Source organism: Barbus barbus (genome assembly GCF_936440315.1).
Source record: "Barbus barbus genome assembly, chromosome: 34".
Taxonomy (NCBI): domain Eukaryota; kingdom Metazoa; phylum Chordata; class Actinopteri; order Cypriniformes; family Cyprinidae; genus Barbus; species Barbus barbus.
Genome location: NC_136762.1, coordinates 18,033,255 through 18,053,918, shown reverse-complemented (window position 1 = coordinate 18,053,918; position 20,664 = coordinate 18,033,255). Strand labels below are relative to the sequence as shown.

Genomic DNA, 20,664 nt, shown 5'->3' with positions numbered 1-20,664 from the left:
TTATAAAGGTGTCATAAAATGAAACCACATGAATCAGGAAGTTTAAGTCTAGTGAAGATATATAATTGCTTTATATGACGAACAGATTTAATTTAGGCTTTTATTCCTATATAAATACTACATAGAGTGGTAAATATGGAAGCTCATGTGCACATCACATGCTAAAACAAACCTCATTGATTTTTCATGCATCTCACACACAAACTTATCTTCACCAGAGGTGTAAAGAGTACCGGAAAACCATACTTGAGTAAAAGTACAGATACCTTACAGTGAAAATTACTCCACTACAAGTTACAAGTCACCAATTCCAAAACAACTTGAGTAAAAGTCTTAGAGTATCTGATTTTAACAGTACTTAAGTATTTTACTTATACTAAATATAGGCTCAAATATGCACTAGTCAAAGAGACATGTCAGTCAAAAACTGTAACGTTGTGGAGAAGCTGGGGAAGACAGGCAGAGGCAAGGATCTATGTACAGGCATTTCATGGAAAAACTAGAACAAACAATAAGCCAAAAACCACAGGGATCTAAGAACAGAATGATGGGCAAATAGACAACCATTACATTCAACAACTCACAAAGAACTACAGAAACACTAGGGCTATATATATTTTTTTTTTTTTAAAGAAAAAATGTGAATAACACTATAAATAAATATATATATATATATATATATATATATATATACATATATACATACATATATATATATATATATATATATATATAGTTTTATTCACATTTTTTCTTTCCAAAAAAAAAGGTTATTTAAAAATAAAGATGAAAATTACAGGATGTACAGTTAAAATGTAGTTATAAATTCATAAACACTTTGCTGGTGGTAAAAAATTACTTGGTTCATAGTTTTGACTCATCTTACTGGTACTTTTAAAACTGTAAACTGTTTATATATAAGCTCATTTTTGTTATCTAGCTACACAACATTACTTCATTGTTGCAAGTCTGCTTGCATTGTCACCAATGTGAATATACCACAGAAAACTAGACCAAAATGAGCACGATCAATAAATGTCAAACCTTTAGTAGAAGCAAAAGATTGGCCCTCAGGGGAAGTGACTATTCCGTCAAATGACCAGAAACCCTCATGAGGACCACTGCTAATTTTAAGCCCTGTAATGGAACTGCAAGTGTTAAGAGGTTTCCAAACAGCCCCACTTCCTTTTGTCTTCCACTCACACCTGGTTGAGGCAAATGTGGAACTGGCCACTCGGTTGTAAGTATCGCTTTTTAATTCTTCTCTTTCCTACTAGTACTTGTTGCACTTCTGTTTCAGTTTTTATAACCATTTCTTACTATGTGTAAGTAAGTTGTGTTTTTTTAGCATGTGTGTTTGGCAGTGTTATTTTTAAGGATTAAGTTTTAGTTTTATTTAATTTGAATCATTTTAATACTTCAACAAACTAATTGGAAATTAAATGATATATTGCATTTATATATAAATTCAACCCCCACCTCTCGGCTGCCCAGAAAGCCGATCTACAGCATCTGATTGGTCAGTTCTCCAATGTGTTCTCCTCACTTCCTGGGCGGACTCAAGTGATCCATCACCACATCCGAACGCCACCAGGGGTCGTCGTTAGATGTGGGATATACTATGTAGTGAGGCTACATATTAAGGCTAGACATTTTGAATCCCTGATACTGTTCTGTCCAGCAGAGGGCACTGTGGGGGTTAGAAGAATAAAGAAATGGCTAGGTTCAAAAGTCCAGAGTAGTTTGTGTGCTGTTTTTACCCATGCAACAAACAAGTTAATACGACATGGTGTCAGAGTAGGATACTCTAAGAGGCTTGCGGAAGTTTTTTTTTAGGGCAGGTGAAGTTTTAAGTAGTAAGTGATGTCGCAAAGTCATGGAACAAGCGGTAAGAGGACAACAAGCTCCAGGTGATGCAGCTGCCGGGGGGGAGAGAGCCGCCCGCGCCGGGCCCGAGTGCTACATTTAGCATCCAGCCACCTGAGCCATTCAACTTCTCCAAACCCTACGAATGGGAAAAATGGATTAGACAGTTTGAACGTTTCCGTCAGGCCAGTAATCGTCACACTTCCTCGCAAGACAATCAAATAAATACTCTCATGTACTGTATGGGCGATGAAGTGGATGGCATTTTAAAAGGATTAAATTTGACAAATGAAAACATGCAGCAATACGACTCAGTGAAGGAGGCGTTTCACGCGTTCTTTGTGGTAAAGAAAAATGTAATCTACGAAAGAGCACGCTTCAACATGAGAAAACAAGGGGAAAACAAGTCAGTCGACTCTTTCGTGACTGCATTGTTCTCCTTGGCAGAGCACTGCAAATATGGACCATTACACGACGAACTCATCAGAGACAGGTTAGTCGTTGGTTTGAATGATTTTCTTCTGTCAGAGCGAATGCAGCTAGATTAAGATCTAACCATCTAACCAAGAATCAAACCATCTCAAAGCAGGCAGAGAGTTAAAAGTGGCCATGGAGCTAAAGAAAAATTTAAACAGTCACAGTCAAGATGTCATAAGTGTGGAAAAAGCCCATCTCACCCGAAAGCCCACTTCTCTGCAAATAAAGTACTGTGTCATGCCTGTGGGTAAAAGGGTCACTACCAAAAAGTATGTTTCATCCAGAAAGGTGAATGAGATCGAAGAGCAGGACCCTGGCATATTTTTAGGCACTGTGATGGAGGAGGGCGACCCCTGGCTAATAAACATTAAGATCAAGGATTGCGAGGTACAGTTAAAAATTGACACAGGTGCTGATGTCACTGTTATGCCAGACCATGTGTTCCATGAGATTTTCAAGGATGAAAAAAAAACCTGCACTCCAGAGAGCAACTAAACCCTTACTTAAACTGGGATGCTCACCACTCAATGTGATTGGAGTTTCAAACATGCTACTCCAGAAAGGTGACAAGCATACATTAGAGGAAGTGTATGTTGTTAAGAGTCTGCATTCGGCACTGCTAGGCAGACCTGCCATCACCAAACTGGGTCTTGTGACACGCGTCGATGACATAAGCATTCACACTTTGCAGGAGTGCTATCCAAAGTTGTGCAGTGGGCTAGGACTGATACAGAGACGGTACACTATTAAACTGAGCCCAGGAGCTGTCCCGTTTTTGCTCAAAACTCCACAGCGCATCCCTCTCCCACTCATACCTAAAGTTCAAACTGAACTGCAACGCATGTAATGTTTGGGGGTCATAAGCAGGGTTGAAGAACCCACGGAGTGGTGTGCAGGCATTGTTGTAGTGCCTAAAAAGTCCGGTGATCTGCATTGATTTAACAAAGCTCATTGAATCAGTGTTAAGGGAGAAATACATTCTTCTCTCTGTTGAACAGACCCTCGGACTGTTAGCAGGAGCTAGTGTTTTTAGTAAGCTTGATGCGAACATGGGGTTTTGGCAAATCCCTCTAGCTGAGCAGTCCGCCAAGCTGACCACTTTTATCACACCGTTTGGGCGGTACTACTTCAATCGTCTGCCATTTGGTATCGCATCAGCACCTGCACACTTCCAAAATCGCATGGTAACTGAAGTCACTGAAGGCCTGAACGGAGTGGTCTGTCACATGGATGATGTACTCGTGTGGGGGCGTTCTCAAGAGGAGCACGATGCACGCCTTCTCGGACACATTATATCAGGACTCAGGAGTGAAAACATCAGTGAACTCAGAAGCTTTCTTGGAATGGTCAACCAGCTGGGAAAATGTATTCCCCATCTGGCGGAAAAACACAAACCCCTAAGGGATCTTCTGTCCAAGAAAAACTGTTGGTTCTGGGGGGAGGCACAAGTCAAAGCTTTTCAAGACTTGAAAAAAGACTTGTCATCTGCACCAGTGCTGGCCCTGTACGATGCAAATAAACCAATCAAAGTATCAGCATATGCATCATCGTATGGACTGGGCGTGGTCCTGCTGCAACAAGAGGGTGACGACTGGAGACCTGTTGCCTAAGCGTCGCGGTCTCTAACTCCTGTCAAGCAAAGATATGCGCAGGTAGATAAGGAGGCCCTCGGGCTGACCTGGGCATATGAGAGATTTCGAGACTTTTTGATCGGCCAACACTTTGTGATGGAAACTGACCATAAACCCTTATTGAGTCTTCTAGGTGGCCAAGAACTGGACGCCCTAGCTCCCCGCATCCAACGCTTCCAGATGAGATTGATGCGCTATTCATGTAAGATTTCTCATGTTCCTGGGAAGAGCCTCTGGACTGCAGACACTCTGTCGCGTGCTCCACTACCTGCTGTCAAAGAGAACATGGATAATGAGCTCATGGAAAGCATTTATGTGGACAACATCGTGGAGCATCTCCCAGCAAGCCAATCTTTCCTGGACAACCTGAGAGAACTCCTCAAATCAGACAGTGTGTGGTCAAACGTTATGAAAATGTGTCAAGAGGGGTGGCCCGAATCTAGTCGTTGCACAGGGGCTGAGAAACTCTACTGGTCTGAACGAGCTTACCTGTCAGTCCATGATGGACTTCTTCTAAAATATACAAGGCTCGTTATTCCTTCTGCATTGCGGAATGATGTCCTTGAAAGGTTGCACGAAGGACACCAAGGAGTGGCTAAATGCAGGGAACATGCACAGCAAAGTGTGTGGTGGCCAGGACTTAGTCAGCAGTTAAACGAGCTGGTCTTGAAGTCTCATGTTGCATCAAAGAGCGCACCAATCACACTGAACCAATGATCCCGACAGAGTTCCCTGAGAGGCCCTGGCAAAAACTGGGGACGGATCTGTTTGTCTTGAAAGGGAAAACATATCTTTTAGTAGTGGATTAGTATTCACAGTACGTCGAGGTGGCAAATCTTTCGCTCACCAGCTCCGCAGATGTCACTATGCATCTGAAATCTATCTTTGCACGTCACGGCATTCCAGAAACTTTAGTGAGCGACAACGGGCCACAATTCTTATCCAGTGCTTTCTCCGAATTAGCAGCTACTTACGGATTCAAACATGTTACCAGCAGTCCAAAGCATCCACGCAGCAATGGAGAGACTGAGCGGGCTGTACAGACTGTAAAAAAACTCCTCAAAAAAGCACAAGATCCTTATATTGCTTTACTGACGTACAGGTCAACTCCTGTGCACAATGGGTACAGCCCAGCCCAGCTGCTGATGGGGAGGCGCGATGAGGAGGCATTTCTCCATGAAGCAGAGAACTAACCTTTTCTCTCGATTCCGTTCCAGAGAGCAGTGTGTGACTGCGCAGCCGTCCCGAAGCACAGCACGGACCCACCGCACCTGGATCCTTTTTCGAAGAGCACCCTTTCCCCAATGTTAAGCCTTTTGTTTAATAAATCCACCCTCCAGGGCATTTATTTGAGCTCTCCTTGTTGCGTGATTCTTCCACCCCGTTGCAATATATATATATATATATGTTCAGAACCTTTTGTTCTTTTTTGAATTGTTTTTAGCTTTATTTTTTGTTTTTCATTTAAATGTTAAGTTTTGAAATTTTGTTGTATACATTTGTCATTTTTAATTTCTTTATTTTTTAAATGTGTATAGGTAGTATTTATAAAGTTTTAGCTTTTAGTTTCGGATCTGTTTTTAGTTGTTTTAATACTAAAATTGATTGCTTCTGTTGTCCTCGTTTGTAAGTCGCTTTGGATAAAACCTTCTGCTAAATGACAAAATAATAATAATAATATATATATATATATATATATATATATATATATATATATATATATATATATATATATACACACATACAGGAGGCTAACAAGCTGAACAAGATAAAATACAAACTGACTACAAACACCATGGGAGACAGGAAGTGACATAAAATTCCAAGACAAGGCACAAAGAACATGTAACACAAACAAGAAAGAGCTGATTTGTGAGGAGAGCAATCACGTTTATTTTCTAAAACCAAAATAAAACCGAACTTATATATATATATAGTACTTTCAGTGCCCTGTAGTTGGCGATATCACATCTTTTGTAGCAGAAATAAACTGCTGCAGAAAAGCTAGGTACCATGAAAAATGTAATGTGTAAGTGCAACACTCATTTCAAATGTAGTGGAGTAAAGAGTACAGATACTCAGTCAAAAATGTAGTGAAGTAGAGAGCAAAAGTTGCTAATATCTTTGATACTCAGTAAAACTACAAAGTATCCGAAAATATACTCAAGTACAGTTACATTTATTCCAATACTTTACACCTCTGCTCTTCACAAGACATGAAAGTGAGTAAATGATGACAGATTGACATTTTTGGGTGAACTATCACTTAAAGAACTGATGCAGTATCACACAAAGTGCCAGTAAAACACTGAGTCTGCAAACTATAAATACACACATGAAATTGAGTGGAGGTGATGAGTAGTGAATGAAGTTAGGGAAGAAAGCTTTCTGTTTGCATTCAGTTTCATCATCGCCATTTCTCAAATGCATTTGTAGGCTGCATACGTCATAAAGATCATCCTATTTTAGAATATTAACAGTTATAAATTTGACCATTATTCTTAGTTAAGTGTAAATTGTTGTAATATGCTTATGAAACTACTAAAAGAACAAAGAGAGCAAAACTTACTCCAAGCTACACTAATTAAAGTTTTTAAAACATTACTTAATGATTATCTGTATTTTCAGAAATTATATAAGAATATCTGTAATAGAGAAGAAATATCTGTAATAAACGAGCAATTCTGCACGGAGTGTGTTACAGATTATAAAAGGTCAGCTGAAACGCCTAAATTTCATTAGTCATAACCAAAACCATAAATGCAAAAACAGGAAATGTAAGAGTCCCAGCCCTTTTATTTGCATCAGCCTCAGTGGAAACCATATGCTGTTTGCAGAAATGACAGACAACAGGTTGAAAGAGTACCGGGAATATTTCAAGCAGCACTGTTTATTTTACACTGGTTGGATATAAAGAGTTAAAAATTACAGCTTGCTGATAGAGGAAATATTTTTTTCCTGTATGTCAGAAAGGATGTATCAACAAATTCCACACCATAAAGGAAGAACCAAGAAGACCAGCACATAACAAACATCTATCCTGGATATAATTTAATGGATATAATTTCATTGAACTTTATAAAAGCTAGTCTGCTTTTCATAAGTTCACAAGAGAAAAACAAATTAAACTATACTTTTAAACAGGAATGGAAGACTGTCCAGATCGTGACACAGAAGGTAGGAGAAAACTCAATGAATTTTGTTTCAATTAGAATATGAGAAGATATCACGGATTTCTTTCGTGTTATAAAACAATGAATTTAAAGTCATCTAGAGATGGTAAGCAAAAAGTTCAATACGCCTCAATACGTATGATGTAATGTGCGTAAAGCAAAAACTTCCGGATACACAGAGCAACATGTCATTTGTAAGTGACCAAGATGTAAAGGTAACATTTTAATAAAACCATGAAGTTCTAAAAGTTTTTTTTGTTGTTTTTCAAAATAGGAGGAGGAAGAGTAGGCTTGTTGCAAATCTTTTCTTAAATGCATGTATGGAAATTAACTTTCTTTTACCGCTGCTTGAAGTGTCTCACATGGCGTACACATGACCCTGTTTGTCAACATTTTCTGTTGAGTTGATCATTTTTAGTCTCTGTGTGATGATTAAAGTGATGACAACTGCGTTATCTGCTTGTCTTCTCTATCGCTGCTTCTGGGGCCTGATTCATGGAGCTATTTTGTGTGTGGTAGTCAAGATGAAAGTTATATTGCATTGATTATCAAACAGTGGTTTGAGTCAGTCGAGAGAACTGTATCAGTCATCTCTTTATCATTCTGGATTTACAAAACCACAGTTATGACTGGAGATTTATTTATTTATTTAGTCATTTAGCAGACGCTTTTATCCAAAGCTATTTACAAATGAGGACATAAGAAGCAATCAAAACCAACAAAAAAGCAACAATGTGTAAGTGCTATTACAAGTCTTGGTTAGCCTAATGCAGTACAGATAATTATTATTATTATTTTTATTTTTTTAAATAAAAAGACATAGATAAAATTAAATTAGAATAGAGAGTGCTAGAGTTAGAGGGTCAAGTATAGATGGAACAGATGAGTTTTTAGTCGTTTCTTGAAGATGGGTAAGGATTCGGCTGCTCGGATTGAGTTGGGCAGGTCATTCCACCAGATGGGAACAGTTAGTGGAAAAAGTCAGTGGAAGTGTTTTTGTGTGTCTTTGGGATGGCACAATAATGCGTTGTTCACTTGAAGAACGCAAGCTTCTAGAGGGAACACAGGTCTGAAGTAATGACTTTAGGTAAAGGGGTGCAGAGCCAGTGGTGGTTCTGTAGGCAAACATTAATGCCTTGATCCTCTCTACTGACCACCTGTATAAAATTATAATAATTGTCAAACCTTCAAAAAGAGTCTTCCATTCGGTTCATTTCATTCTCTTTTTTTAATTCTGTAATAAAGTATCCCAATGTACATATTTCAAAACATAGCATTAGCCATGGATTTCGGAATGGTCCAAAAGAAAAGGGAGCCCAAGGCGGGGGCGAATGCATTTTAATTGTGCCAAATCCTTGTTAATGTACTATATAGAGTCTGTAAGATTGTACATGTTACATCCTAGTCTACATTGTGTAATTAGAAACAGTACTGTAGTATTACTTAGATGCCAGAAGTAGTATGTGTTTTTAAGCTATGGCTCTGGATAATTGATTTTTAGAATAGAGATCACGGTTCTCCTGTGATTCTGAAAACAAAATATTAGACAACCAAACAAAATAATATGTAGGCTAATTTACTTGAGGTTCTGACAAAATGTTTTAACGTTATAAAGGAATCTCTTTGTATGAAATGTTATAAATGAGTCTATTTAAAATATTTATTAATTTAAATGAATTCATTATGTAAAAAAAAGACTTTTTTTGAGGAATAGTTTTTGAACGCATCTCTTGAATGAATGATTCAGACATCAAATACATTTTAACAGTCAATGGTCACCACCTGGCATATAATGTAACATATATCATCTTTACTTGAAGCATAACATTAGATTTAAATTTTATTCACATTTATGCAGCATGAAGCTGCAGTATCACAATACATGAATTACACTTACGAGTAACAGCAAAATGCTGCAAATAATTTTTGCTTGCGCTTGAAACGCGATTTACACCTTTACAAAGCTTCTCTTGCGCACGCAAATTTAATTTACGCTTACAGTCTTATGTACACTTTCACAGTTCTTACCCTGGCCATGCAAATCTTTATGGCATTATTTTACCTTCATACATGGATCACTGTCTTTTAAGTCAATGTTGTATTTCTTTAGAGACAGAATAATTATGTTTAAATATTTAACTAAAGCTAAATAACAGATAGATCAGCCTGCTGCTAAACATATACATCATCATTAGCAAAAAATCCATCAAACAAAATGTAGCCTACTTACGATGATGATCTGGTGGGATAATGACGAAACCGAAAGATCTGGGCAGTAGCCCTGATAGCACACGTACATCTCAGAGACGTCTATTTGACGTCTGCATTTGCATCTGAAAGACGTATTTTTTAGAGTGTTTGCTCATCTGCAAGACGTCGATAGGACGTTTCCTTTTAGATGTCAAATATACGTGTATTAGATGTCTTTATGTTTATGATTTAGACTGTATATAAAACTGACATCTGAAAGACAGCAGATGCTTTCCAAGAGATCTTTAACAGACATCTTGCAGACATACATGTGCTATCTGGGAACCGGTTGTACTAGGGTACAATATTTGTTATACACCATGCAAGATAAGCTTGATTATCACTTTAGGGGGCTGTATGTACGGCACTGTAGGTTTTTTTGTGTGTTTTTTTGGATAAAAATTCATTGCACTGTCGAGGCAGTCTTGACTCATCTTAAATTAGCATGACCTGCACATGTGTTGGTCAGGTCTGTTCAGGAGAGGTAATTACCATGCAGGTGCTGCTAGGGGCGCTGTTGAAAATGTCACTTCCCCTCCTCATGGGATGTTCATTGAACTGCACGGGACCCACTGAAGTGTTTACATTTTCAGTTGTGCTAAGTTCAACATAAAATCTTATTTTTTATTTACTCATTTTAACGATGAGGCTTAATTCGCATAACCGTTGAGTTTCCTTCATCGAGAAGCTGTAATAATATCAACTGCATTCAAAACGATCTGAGAGAAGAGGAAGGTTTTACAGTTTTCCTGATCACATCCTCATCCTCAGCATGGATCGCCTGGCGTCTTTTGGAAGTAAGTTCACCGTTTAGCAAATCACAGATCATCTATTGGAGGGAATGAGGAAAGGAAACGGCTCTGGCATTCGTTACAGAGGTTTACTATAGTAATGGGCACTATTAAAAATGACTGGTAGTAGGTCCTGTTAAAAAAGTCTGACCGCTACATTTTTACCGTGATTTACAGAAGACACTCACTAAAATGTCATTCAGTGTAACAATAATTCATGTTACAAAAATCTTCCCAGTCACATTTAGAAGAAGAAATCATTAGATGACATAATGTCATTTTAAATCTTTGCCACTATCCTTCAAACCACTGAGTTTTACCCATTTCTCAGCAAGGCAATCATTTTAATGATATAAATTTGAATATATATATACTATTATATTAGAATGACCACTGTTACTGTTATGTCTGTTACACTAAATGATGATGAAACATTATTCTAAGTTACCCATGTTTTGACATTTTTGTTATTAGAAACATTAAGAAGCATTTTACTTGCACTTAATATGCTTTTTATGTATGTAAAATCACTGTTGTAAACTATTTTGATGCAGACACCAAAATTGGTTGTCTTGTCTCGTCGACCCATATATCAAATTACCAAAGTATCTGATACCATCATTGTCTTATGGTGCCACCCCATTATTTGCAGAACTTGGAATATTGCAGTATTAAAAATAAAAAAATAAACTTTATTCAATGTGATAGTAGTGGTACATAATATCTATATATATATATAATTGTGTATAGGCTATGTGATTAATTTTATATACAATGCGTCATGTAGAAAAAGCGCTTCAGCTTCACCTCACGCTGTTATTTCTTTTAAATGTTTACTGTATTAACCACTATTGATGGTGATTTTTAATAATCTGTGTTAATTTAATTATTTTCTGAATCCTGTCATAGTTTTATCGACAACGTTTTTAACAGGGCTTTAATTAAAATATTTTAATTGTCGCTATGACGCACATGCCCCGCCCCTTGCTTAAGCTCCACCCCTGATTAATCAAGTACTCGTTTCTCAAACCTGTGGATTACTCAATGAAAAATGATCAGAAATGCCCATCCCTAGATGACACACACAAACCAGGATGAAGATGAGGGAGCTGACTTTGAGAGAAAAGTAAGCAGTTTGGATGCTAAAAGAAAAGAGGAAGTCAGTTAGAGCTCTAGAAAAAACAAAGGGCATGGAGAAATCAAGAGTTTGGAAACCACCAGCGACACCAGCAACCAACAACTACCTGATCGGCTGAGAAAACAACAGTAGTTGATGACAGACAAATCATAAAAGCTGTGAAAATGAATCCTAAAAGACTTGTCTGTAAAATCACCAACAACTTCCAGAAAGCTGGTGTGATGCTCTGATAATCTACTGTCCTCAGGAGACTTTGACACAGAATTACAGATGCTACACAGCAAGATGCAAACCTCTGACCAGCACCAAAAATAGAAAGGCAAGATTAGAGTTTGCAAAAAAGCACAAAGGTGAGCCAGAAGAGTTTTGGAGCTGTGTTTATGGACCGATGAGACAAAGATGAACCTTTATCTAAGTGATGGGAAAGCAAAAATTTGGAGAAAAAAAGGGAAATGCAATGATCCCAAGCATACAGCCTCATCTGTAAAGCATGGTGGAGATGGTGTCGTGGCATGGGCATGCATGGCTGCCTCTGGAACAAGCCCTCTCAAATTTACTGATGACTTAATGTATGATGACAGTAGCAGAATGAATTTGGAAGGGTACAATACCATCTTGCTTATACCAATATTCAAGAAAATGCCACCAGATTAATTGAGAAGTGCTTCATATTGCATCAGGACAATGACCCAAAACACCCTGCCAGTTCAGTCAAGGAATTTATAAGGGCAAAGAAATGGAAAGTCTTAGATTGTCCAAGTCAATCTCCAGATTTAAATCTGATTGAACATGAATTTCTCCAGCTGGAGAGGAGAGTAAAGGCAGAAACTCCACAAAACAAGCAACAATAGGAATTGGCTGCATTAAAGGCTGGGAAAAGCATTTGAAAGGATGAGACCAAGAGTCTGGTGATGTCTACGGGTCACAGACTCACTGCTGTGATTGTGTGCAAGGGATCTGCAACTAAATAATAGCTTTTAATCTTTTATATCTGCCTTATGTTCAACTGTCCCAATACTTATGCTCACATCAATGAGTGGGATGAACTTTAAAAGTGCTGCTCTTTTTATTTGGTAAAACATGTATTTGTTGAAGCAGCTAATAATAAAATGTGACATTCTGTAGTTTTGTCTCATATTCATCTTTTAATAATATTTGTAAATGTCTTGACTCCACAGCCAACAGAGCAATTTTGTCTTTACTGTTCCAATACTTATGGAGGGCACTGTATATGTCTGTTGAAATGATAACTCTTGTAATGTCTGTTCAGATGATCCTTTCGATAAGCCTCCCTGTCGAGGATGTTCCTCATATCTAGTGGAGCCTTACATTAAATGTGCTGAATGTGGACCGTCAGCTTTCCTCCTGTGTCTACAGGTGAGTCGCTGGATTGAGGGTCTCATTACTCTCTGTCTGCACAAAACATATACTGTCACTGTTAATTTAATGTGTACTATATGATTTAATCTTTCTGTTGCAGTGCTTTACTAGAGGATATGAGTATAAAAAGCACCAGAGTGACCACAAGTATGAAATCATGGTAAAGAGAGCAGTTTGTATTTTTAAAAGTATTACACTGAATATAAAAGGTTAATAAGCATAGTGTTTTTTTTTTTTATATGCAGACAGAATATTTAGATTTAAGATTTAAATTAATTGTTGTTTTTAAACTACTTAAACCAGAAATGTTCAAAATTGAGATGTTATTATTCACATAACTTTAAAAAAATGTTTATTTGGATAAAATTGTGTGCGTTTTTTTTTTATGTGCCCCATAACTTGTATCCTGTCCAATATTGTGCCCATAAATGACACATTTATTTTGATCTACTTTCTTCTAGACATCAGATTTTCCCGTGTTAGAGCCTGGCTGGACTGCGCAGGATGAGATGGCTCTGTTAGAGGCCGTCATGGACTGTGGTTTTGGTAACTGGTCAGTGTATTTCTTTACATCATATCTAACTCTACTTCTGCTGGTCTCAAAAACGTTTTATATCAGAGCAGAAAGTCTTAAGTTCATAATGTCATGGCATTAAATGTTGCATGCATTGTATCTTTCTCAATATTTTTATGTTTTCCAATACAAATAAACATCCTTAAATCAAGATATATTCGTTTGAAATGCAAAATGAAAATATGACGTCTTGTTTTGTTGGAAATTGAACAAAATTCAGTTTATGTTAAAATATGAACTAACATCTGTCAACGGGGTATTAAAACTTGTTTTCTTTTTAAATTATGTAGATTTTTTCTGAGCCCATTGGCAGATGTTTGTTCTTGTTTTAATCATAAACTCACTTCATTTTGATCAATTTCACAGAAAGCATCTTATTTTTGTCATTTTGCTTGTCAGTTAAATTTATCTTGATAGGGATTAAAAATCTGCAGAAACCCTGTATTAGGTATTTTTTGATAAAATATGTCACCAGTGTTGTTATTGTTAACTAAAACTATTCAAATTGTTTTGGTTACTTGAAATTTTTGTTCTGGAAGTAAGAACATTGTTTAGCAAATCACAGATCAGCCGGAGGGCATCTAACTACCTAAATGTGAAAAAGAAACAGCTTTGACATTTGATGCAGAAATTTACCATAGTAACCAGACACTAACAAAAAAAGTACTCTGTTACTACTATAGGGGTGTAACAGTATATGTATTCGTACCGAAAATTTTCTGTACGGGTCTTTTGGTTCGGCACACATATGTTTTATCCACTGCATGAGTTGAACTTCATTGGAAACTTCCAGTTTTATGTATTGTTTTATAATAAGAAAGTCTTATCCTTAAAAATGTTTTTCAGGAAATTCAATCAATAAATTCCATTTTTAACGCTCTTTGATGTGGCGTGACAGATCGCTGTATAAACACCTCAGTTTAAACGGCAGGATGGAGCACGATCATCCCTTCCTCTTTACTACTAGTTTTAATGAGAAATAAACAGTGTTGGGAGCAACGCATTACAAAAGTAATAATATTACAGTAGTATATTACTTTTTGCTGTAACGCAGTAATAAATGCATTACTAATAAAATTACGTTAATATTATTACTCTTTACAATCTTAGTAATGCAAGTTACAACAACATATTTTAAATGGAATTTAAATGGTCAATTTACCAACACCGCAAAACAGCACCAGAGAAAAAAATTCCATGGGGAAAATAGTTAATTCCTGTTGCTGGAATTAGATGGTTGAGATGACTGCAGAGACAGATTCTACATTTGTGAGATGGACACACTCCCGTTATTTTCAGTTCATCGGAGAAAAGGATAAGACTATGGTCCGGTGCAATCTATGTGCGAGACCAAACTCTCATCATGGAGAAATAGCACGAGTAACACCTGGAAACACCTGGACTGGTGCCACTAACACTAAGCTATAGGAGAGAGCTGCGGGGTCGGAGAAGAGAAAAAAGGCGGCGGACGAGCGCAGACAAGCAACAAAAATTAAGTTTAACTAAAAGTAACAAAATCTGTTTTTATTAAATCATAGTCTGTATATAAAATGAATGAAAATGTGAAATATTTGACTTAAATAGTGTAATTAGCAAAACAAAGAAAAGACTCAGAAATATGAGTTTGGTGTGGCGTGGCGCTCTACGAACGTCCACAGAAAGGAAACCGAGATGACAGAAATAAAAGTAAACACATTGCAGTTTCGAATGATCTGTATGACCAAAAATGACAGAGTATTTTTTTTGAGTATTTGTTTGTTTCTGCTGTTTGATCACATGTTGCAGTCTGTTTATTATCAGAATAAAATACAGTCAACCAAACATACAGTCATGGCCAAAAATATTGGTGATATATGATCAAAGAAGGCTGTGAAAATGTATCTGCATTGTTAATCCTTTTGATATTTTATTTAAAAAATTCACAAATCTAACCTTTCATTGGATAATAATAATTTAAAATGGGGGGAAATATCATTATTAAATAAATGTTTTTCTCTAATACACATTGGCCACAATTAACGGCACACTTTTATTCAATACTTTTTAAAACCTCTATTTGCCAGTTTAACAGCTCTACAATTTTCTCCTATAAAGCCTGATGAGGTTAGAGAACACCTGACAAGAGATCAGAGACCATTCCTTCATCCAGAATCTCTCTAGATCCTTTAGATTCCCAGCTCCATGACGGTGCTTCTTCTCTTCAGTTCACCTCACTCATTTTCTACAGGGTTCAGGTCAGAGGACTGGAATGGCCAGCAGAAGCTTGGTTTTGTGCTCAGTGATCATTTTTGTGTTGTTTTTGAGGTTTGTGTTTGGATTATTGTTCGGTTGGAAGATCCAAACATGGCCCATTATAAGATTTCTAACAGAGTCAGTCACTTATTGATTTTTTTATCTGTTGGTATTTGATAGAATCCATGATGCCATGTGTCTAAACAAGATGTCCAGGACCTCCATCAGAAATATAGGCCCACAACATCACAAATACAGCAGTATATTTCATTGTACACATGGGGTACTTTTTATCCCTGCATGTGTTCACCAAACCCATCTTGAGTGTTTGCTGCTAAAAAGCTCATTTTTCAGTTTCATCTGACCATAGAAGCCAGTCCCATTTGAAGTTCCAGTCCTGTCTGATAACTGAATATGCTGGAGTTTGTTTTTGGATGAGCTAGGAGAATTTTTCTTGAAATCCTCCCAAACAACATGTGGTGATGTAGGTGCTGTTTGACAATTTTTTTTCTGACCCCAAGACTCAACTATTTTCTGCAATTCTCCAGCTGTGGTCCTTGGAGAGTCTTTAGCCACTCAAACTCTCCTTCTCACCGTGCATTAGGACGATATAGACACATGTCCTCTTCCAGGCAGTTTCGTAACATTTTCTGTTGATTGGAAATTCTTAATTATTGCCCTGATTGTGGAAATGGGAATTTTCACTTCTCTAGCTCTTTTCTTAAAACCACTTCACTAATTTGTGAAGCTCAGTTATCTTTTGCTGCACATCAGAAATACATTATTTGGTTTTTCTCATTGTGATGGATGATTAAGGGAATTTGGGCTTTGTTTTCCCTCCTATTTATATTTATGTGAATCAGGAAGCCATGGCTGGATCATTTCATGTTCATAATCCCCCTAGAGTGCTCAAAATTGTGAATATGAATGGGAATATACTTCAGAGATATTTTACTCGTAAGAATTTCTAGGGGTACCAATAATTGTGTCCAACGTGTATTTGAGAAAAATATTTATTTCATAATAATATTTCCCCTCATTTTAAATTCTTACTATCCAATGAAAGGTTAGATTTTTGTGAATTTTTTTAAATAAAAGATCAAAAGGATTAACAATGCAGATTAATTTTCACAGCCTTCTTTGTTCATATTTACCAAGGGTGCCGAAATTTTTGGCCGTGTATAAATACTAGGGGTGGCACGGTTCGCGGAAAAAAACCCGAACCGCACGGTTCTCCACACACGGTTCGGCACGCGCTAGGACCGCGGTTCAACTGAATTCTGACAACGCATGTGGTTTGTTATAAATAACACGTAAAACAAATAGGGTTCGGCTAATGTATGTTTCTGTTAATGGATGCGCATTCTGGCTTCCCAGTACATTATAACAACAGCGATGAGAAAGAGGAAAAAAAAAAAAAAAAGTGGACAAATCATTCACTCTTGTTCAATGCGAGTGCCGTATGCTGGAATATGAGCATTTATTCCGTCATCACCCGGGTGCTGATAGCGTGCGCACAGGTGAGACCTGAACAGCACACGTTGATATCGGTGTTTAGACTAAAGTCATGTAAGCTTTGCCAGCTCAAATATTTAAGAGCCAGAGGACGCGAGCTCGTGCGCGCAGTGAGAAGATTTGTGCGTGCGCTCATCAGAAGCGCACAAACCTGCGCCTCAGAACGCGCGCAAATATGAAGCTCTCTCTGAAGTATTGTGTTTTAATGGATAAATTCACACAAAATTCTGTCAAAATGCCCGTCTTGGTAAGTATCCTATAGCAGACATAGCCGGCTGGGCGTACAGTATCAGTGCTTTCTCTTAAAGTGACAGTTAATATTAAATAAACAGCAACAACAAAGAAATCACTCACTGCTCTTGATTGAATCGCTTTTGTAACTTTAATAAAGAGTAATCTTTAATTTATACAGTCAAATATGCAATGCTGTTTTACCTTTGATTACTTTAATCGTACTTCAATTTCTGTACCTAAAAAACCCCCTGAAAATCACTGATTATTTTATTTGTATCTTTACTCTATTGTATTTTTATTTGTGCTGTTGCTTGTAGTTAAAGGTCTGCTTTTATTTGTGTACACTCACAATGAAAACAAAACAGATTTTATATATATAACATGTAATAATATTTAGCATTTTCACATAAAAATAAAAGAAACTGAGCAAAGTAGATGTCTTTTTTTTCCCCTGTTGTACCGAAATTGTATCGAACCGTGACCCCCGAACCGAGGTACGTACCGAACCGTGACATCTGTGTACCGTGCCACCCCTAATAAATACACTAGTTCATTTGTGCGTACTGCTTAGTACAATCCGTGCCGTTCAGCCTGAGCTCGGGCCAGACACACATTTGCTCATGTGAAGAGGATGTTTTTTAAGCACGTTAAGTAAGCCTGGTTTACATAATAAATAATAGTTTAGCATTCAAATACATCGCAAATATGGACACATTTAATTGGATTAATGCCGCATGAGAGAGGTAAGGTAGGCTGTGCGAGGACGCCGTTTGTTTCAGTTTCGCTTTGAATTAGCCTAATTCGTTTTGGCTAGTTTAGCAACTTATATTTTTCATTCTTGTTTTGTTCTGAAAACCGGTCGAAATAGCCTATAGGCTAGGTATTGTGTTTATTGTTTGTACATTTATAACATTTCAACTTAACATTAATGCAGACCTACATGCCAGTATCTAAATATGATTTTATAATTTTATGCTATATGGACATACCACATTACCCTTCACTGGATGTAGAATGAGCAGCAATAAACCATATTGTGGCATTTTATAATACTTCTGTGGATATTTTGGTGAAAGTTACTCAAAAGTAGTGTAACGCATTACAATTCAGAGACAGTAATATTGTAATGTAACTAATTACTTTCAAAAGCCAGTAATTAGTAATATATAATGTAATACATTTTGGAAGTAACTTACCCAACACTGGAAATAAACATGAGTGAACATCTCAAGCCTCATGTAATCGCTCAATCAATATTTTAACCATTTAAAGACATCAATAAAACAGGTTGTATCAGCAAAATATCACCTTGCATTTTATTTACCTCATGCAAGTCATTAGTGTCCACAGCTCATTATTCGCTAGAGAAATTAAGTCTAAAGAAGAGCATTTCATGAAATATTAGACTATATACTCATTATATTTAGCTTTTTCCCTTTTAGTGGTCTTAATTGTTTAATGTATGTTTAAATAAATCTTTTATGAAACAAGTTATGACAGCCACTGTGTGAATTAATATATTTCAACAAACAATTGAAATTTTGTAATTTAGAATTATCTGCAATGTATATGTTTGTACACCATTTTATTAAGTTAAGTCTTAATTATTATATTTAAAAATAAATAATTAAAATTGCTATAAATTAAAACCTTAAGTTTAATTTTAAAATTTTAGTAATTTTAAAAGGCTCCTTATAGTTTAGAGCAGAAACTGAGGTAGATTTTTTTCTGAGGAAGAAAATTTTAATTATAATTTTAGTTTATTTAAAGAAAGAGCAATTTAAATAAAAAATTGTTTAGTTTTTCCCCCTGCTGTACAGAAACCATACCGAACCATGATGTCAAAACCGAGGTTTGTACTGAACCGTAATATTTGTGTACCGTTACACCACTAGTTACTACCGTAGTTGTTAATACATGCCCAAACCAAGGTATTTTCATGGTAGTTGTAGCATGATATTTTTTAAATACCATGGAATATAATGTAAAAACCATCATTTACGTATTTAGTTGTAACATAGACGCTGAGGCGGCGTTAGAATCCATGTGCGGAAGTTTATTACAAACAGCAACAAACATACACGTGTAATCAGGCAGTGGGTCAAAACCAAAAGAGCAGTCCAATCGTTCAACAGTCCAGGGGATAATCCGTAAATAGAAAGTGAGAAGCCAGGCAATAATGTCAAACCTTGAATTCAGTCCACACAAGCAAACAATCCAAATAGGGTAATCCGAGAAATCGATGGTCAGAAAACGAGGCAGAAACATACACGTGAAAGCAATCAGAAAAATCAGAATAACGCTCAGTAAGACAGGTAACTGGCAATACTTCGCGAAGAGGAAGCACATGGTTTCATTTTAAATAATCCCAAACAGGAAGTGACTGTAGAAGCAGCAGAGGGAGCGTGCAGTCAGTACTCGGGTGAGGGCTCCCTCTGCTGGCTTGGCATTACAGAACCCCTCCCTCTAGGAGCGACTCCTGGAGCTCGGCGAGGACGTCCCCGTGGTCGTGGTGCTGGACGGTCGGGTCTGGCTCGATGGAACTCCTCGGTGAGAGATGGATCCAGAATGTCGTTGGCGGCCACCCATGACCTCTCCTCAGGTCCATAGCCCTCCCAGTCCACCAAATATTGGAGCTGACCCCCTCTACGCCGAGAGTCCAGTAACTCCTTTACCTGATAGGCGGGCATGCCGTCTACATCCAGGGGTGGCGGTGGTTCTGGGGCAAGCTGGCCGGGGTCAGCCTCCGGGTGGACAGGTTTGAGGAGGGACACATGGAAAGAGGGAGAGATACGGTAGTTAGCAGGAAGCTCAAGCTGGTAGGTTACTTCATTAATTCTTTTAAGAATCTTGAAAGGACCTACATACCTTGGGCTGAGCTTCCTGCTGGGCAGCCGCAGCTTGATGTCCCTCGTAGAAAGCCAGACCCGCTGTCCAGGTTGGTAGGGAGGGTGTGGACGGTGGCGTCTGTTGGCTTGGATCTCCTGATCCCGTACAGCCCGCTGGAGACGCACATGAGCACTGTCCCACACCCTCTCACTACGCTTAATCCAGTCGTCGACAGCCGGAACCGAGGAAGGTTCACCTGACCACGGGAACATGGGGGGCTGAAATCCCAGGACGCACTGGAAGGGGGTGAGGCCTGTAGATGCATGAGTGAGTGAGTTTTGGGCATATTCGGCCCAGGGGAGAAACTCTGACCACCTATGTTGTTCGCGACTACAATAAGTACGTAGGTATCGGCCGATCTCCTGATTTAGTCTCTCCACCTGACCATTGCTCTGAGGATGATATCCTGAGGTGAGGCTGACGTTAATGTCCAGCTGTTTGCAGAAGGCTTTCCAGACTTGAGAGGTGAATTGAGTTCCTCTGTCACTGACAATGTCTTCAGGTAAACCATAGA

General features: G+C 37.8%; 1 protein-coding gene across 2 annotated transcripts in view; it reads left to right on the top strand.

Annotated features, from left to right (window-relative positions):
• Nucleotides 1-6,759: 6,759 nt before the first annotated feature.
• Nucleotides 6,760-20,664, top strand: part of LOC306854062 (transcriptional adapter 2-alpha-like) — a 33,281-nt gene continuing 19,376 nt past the window's right edge. The window contains exons 1-4 of one of the 2 annotated variants that reach the window (XM_079391855.1): nucleotides 6,760-7,151; nucleotides 12,597-12,703; nucleotides 12,807-12,866; nucleotides 13,168-13,259. In XM_079391855.1, coding sequence (XP_079247981.1) covers nucleotides 7,121-7,151; nucleotides 12,597-12,703; nucleotides 12,807-12,866; nucleotides 13,168-13,259 — 290 coding nt within the window. In that variant the 5' untranslated portion in view covers nucleotides 6,760-7,120. Of the gene's footprint in view, nucleotides 7,152-9,934; nucleotides 10,195-12,596; nucleotides 12,704-12,806; nucleotides 12,867-13,167; nucleotides 13,260-20,664 lie in introns of those variants that run through there. The other variant, XM_079391856.1, reaches the window with a different exon arrangement.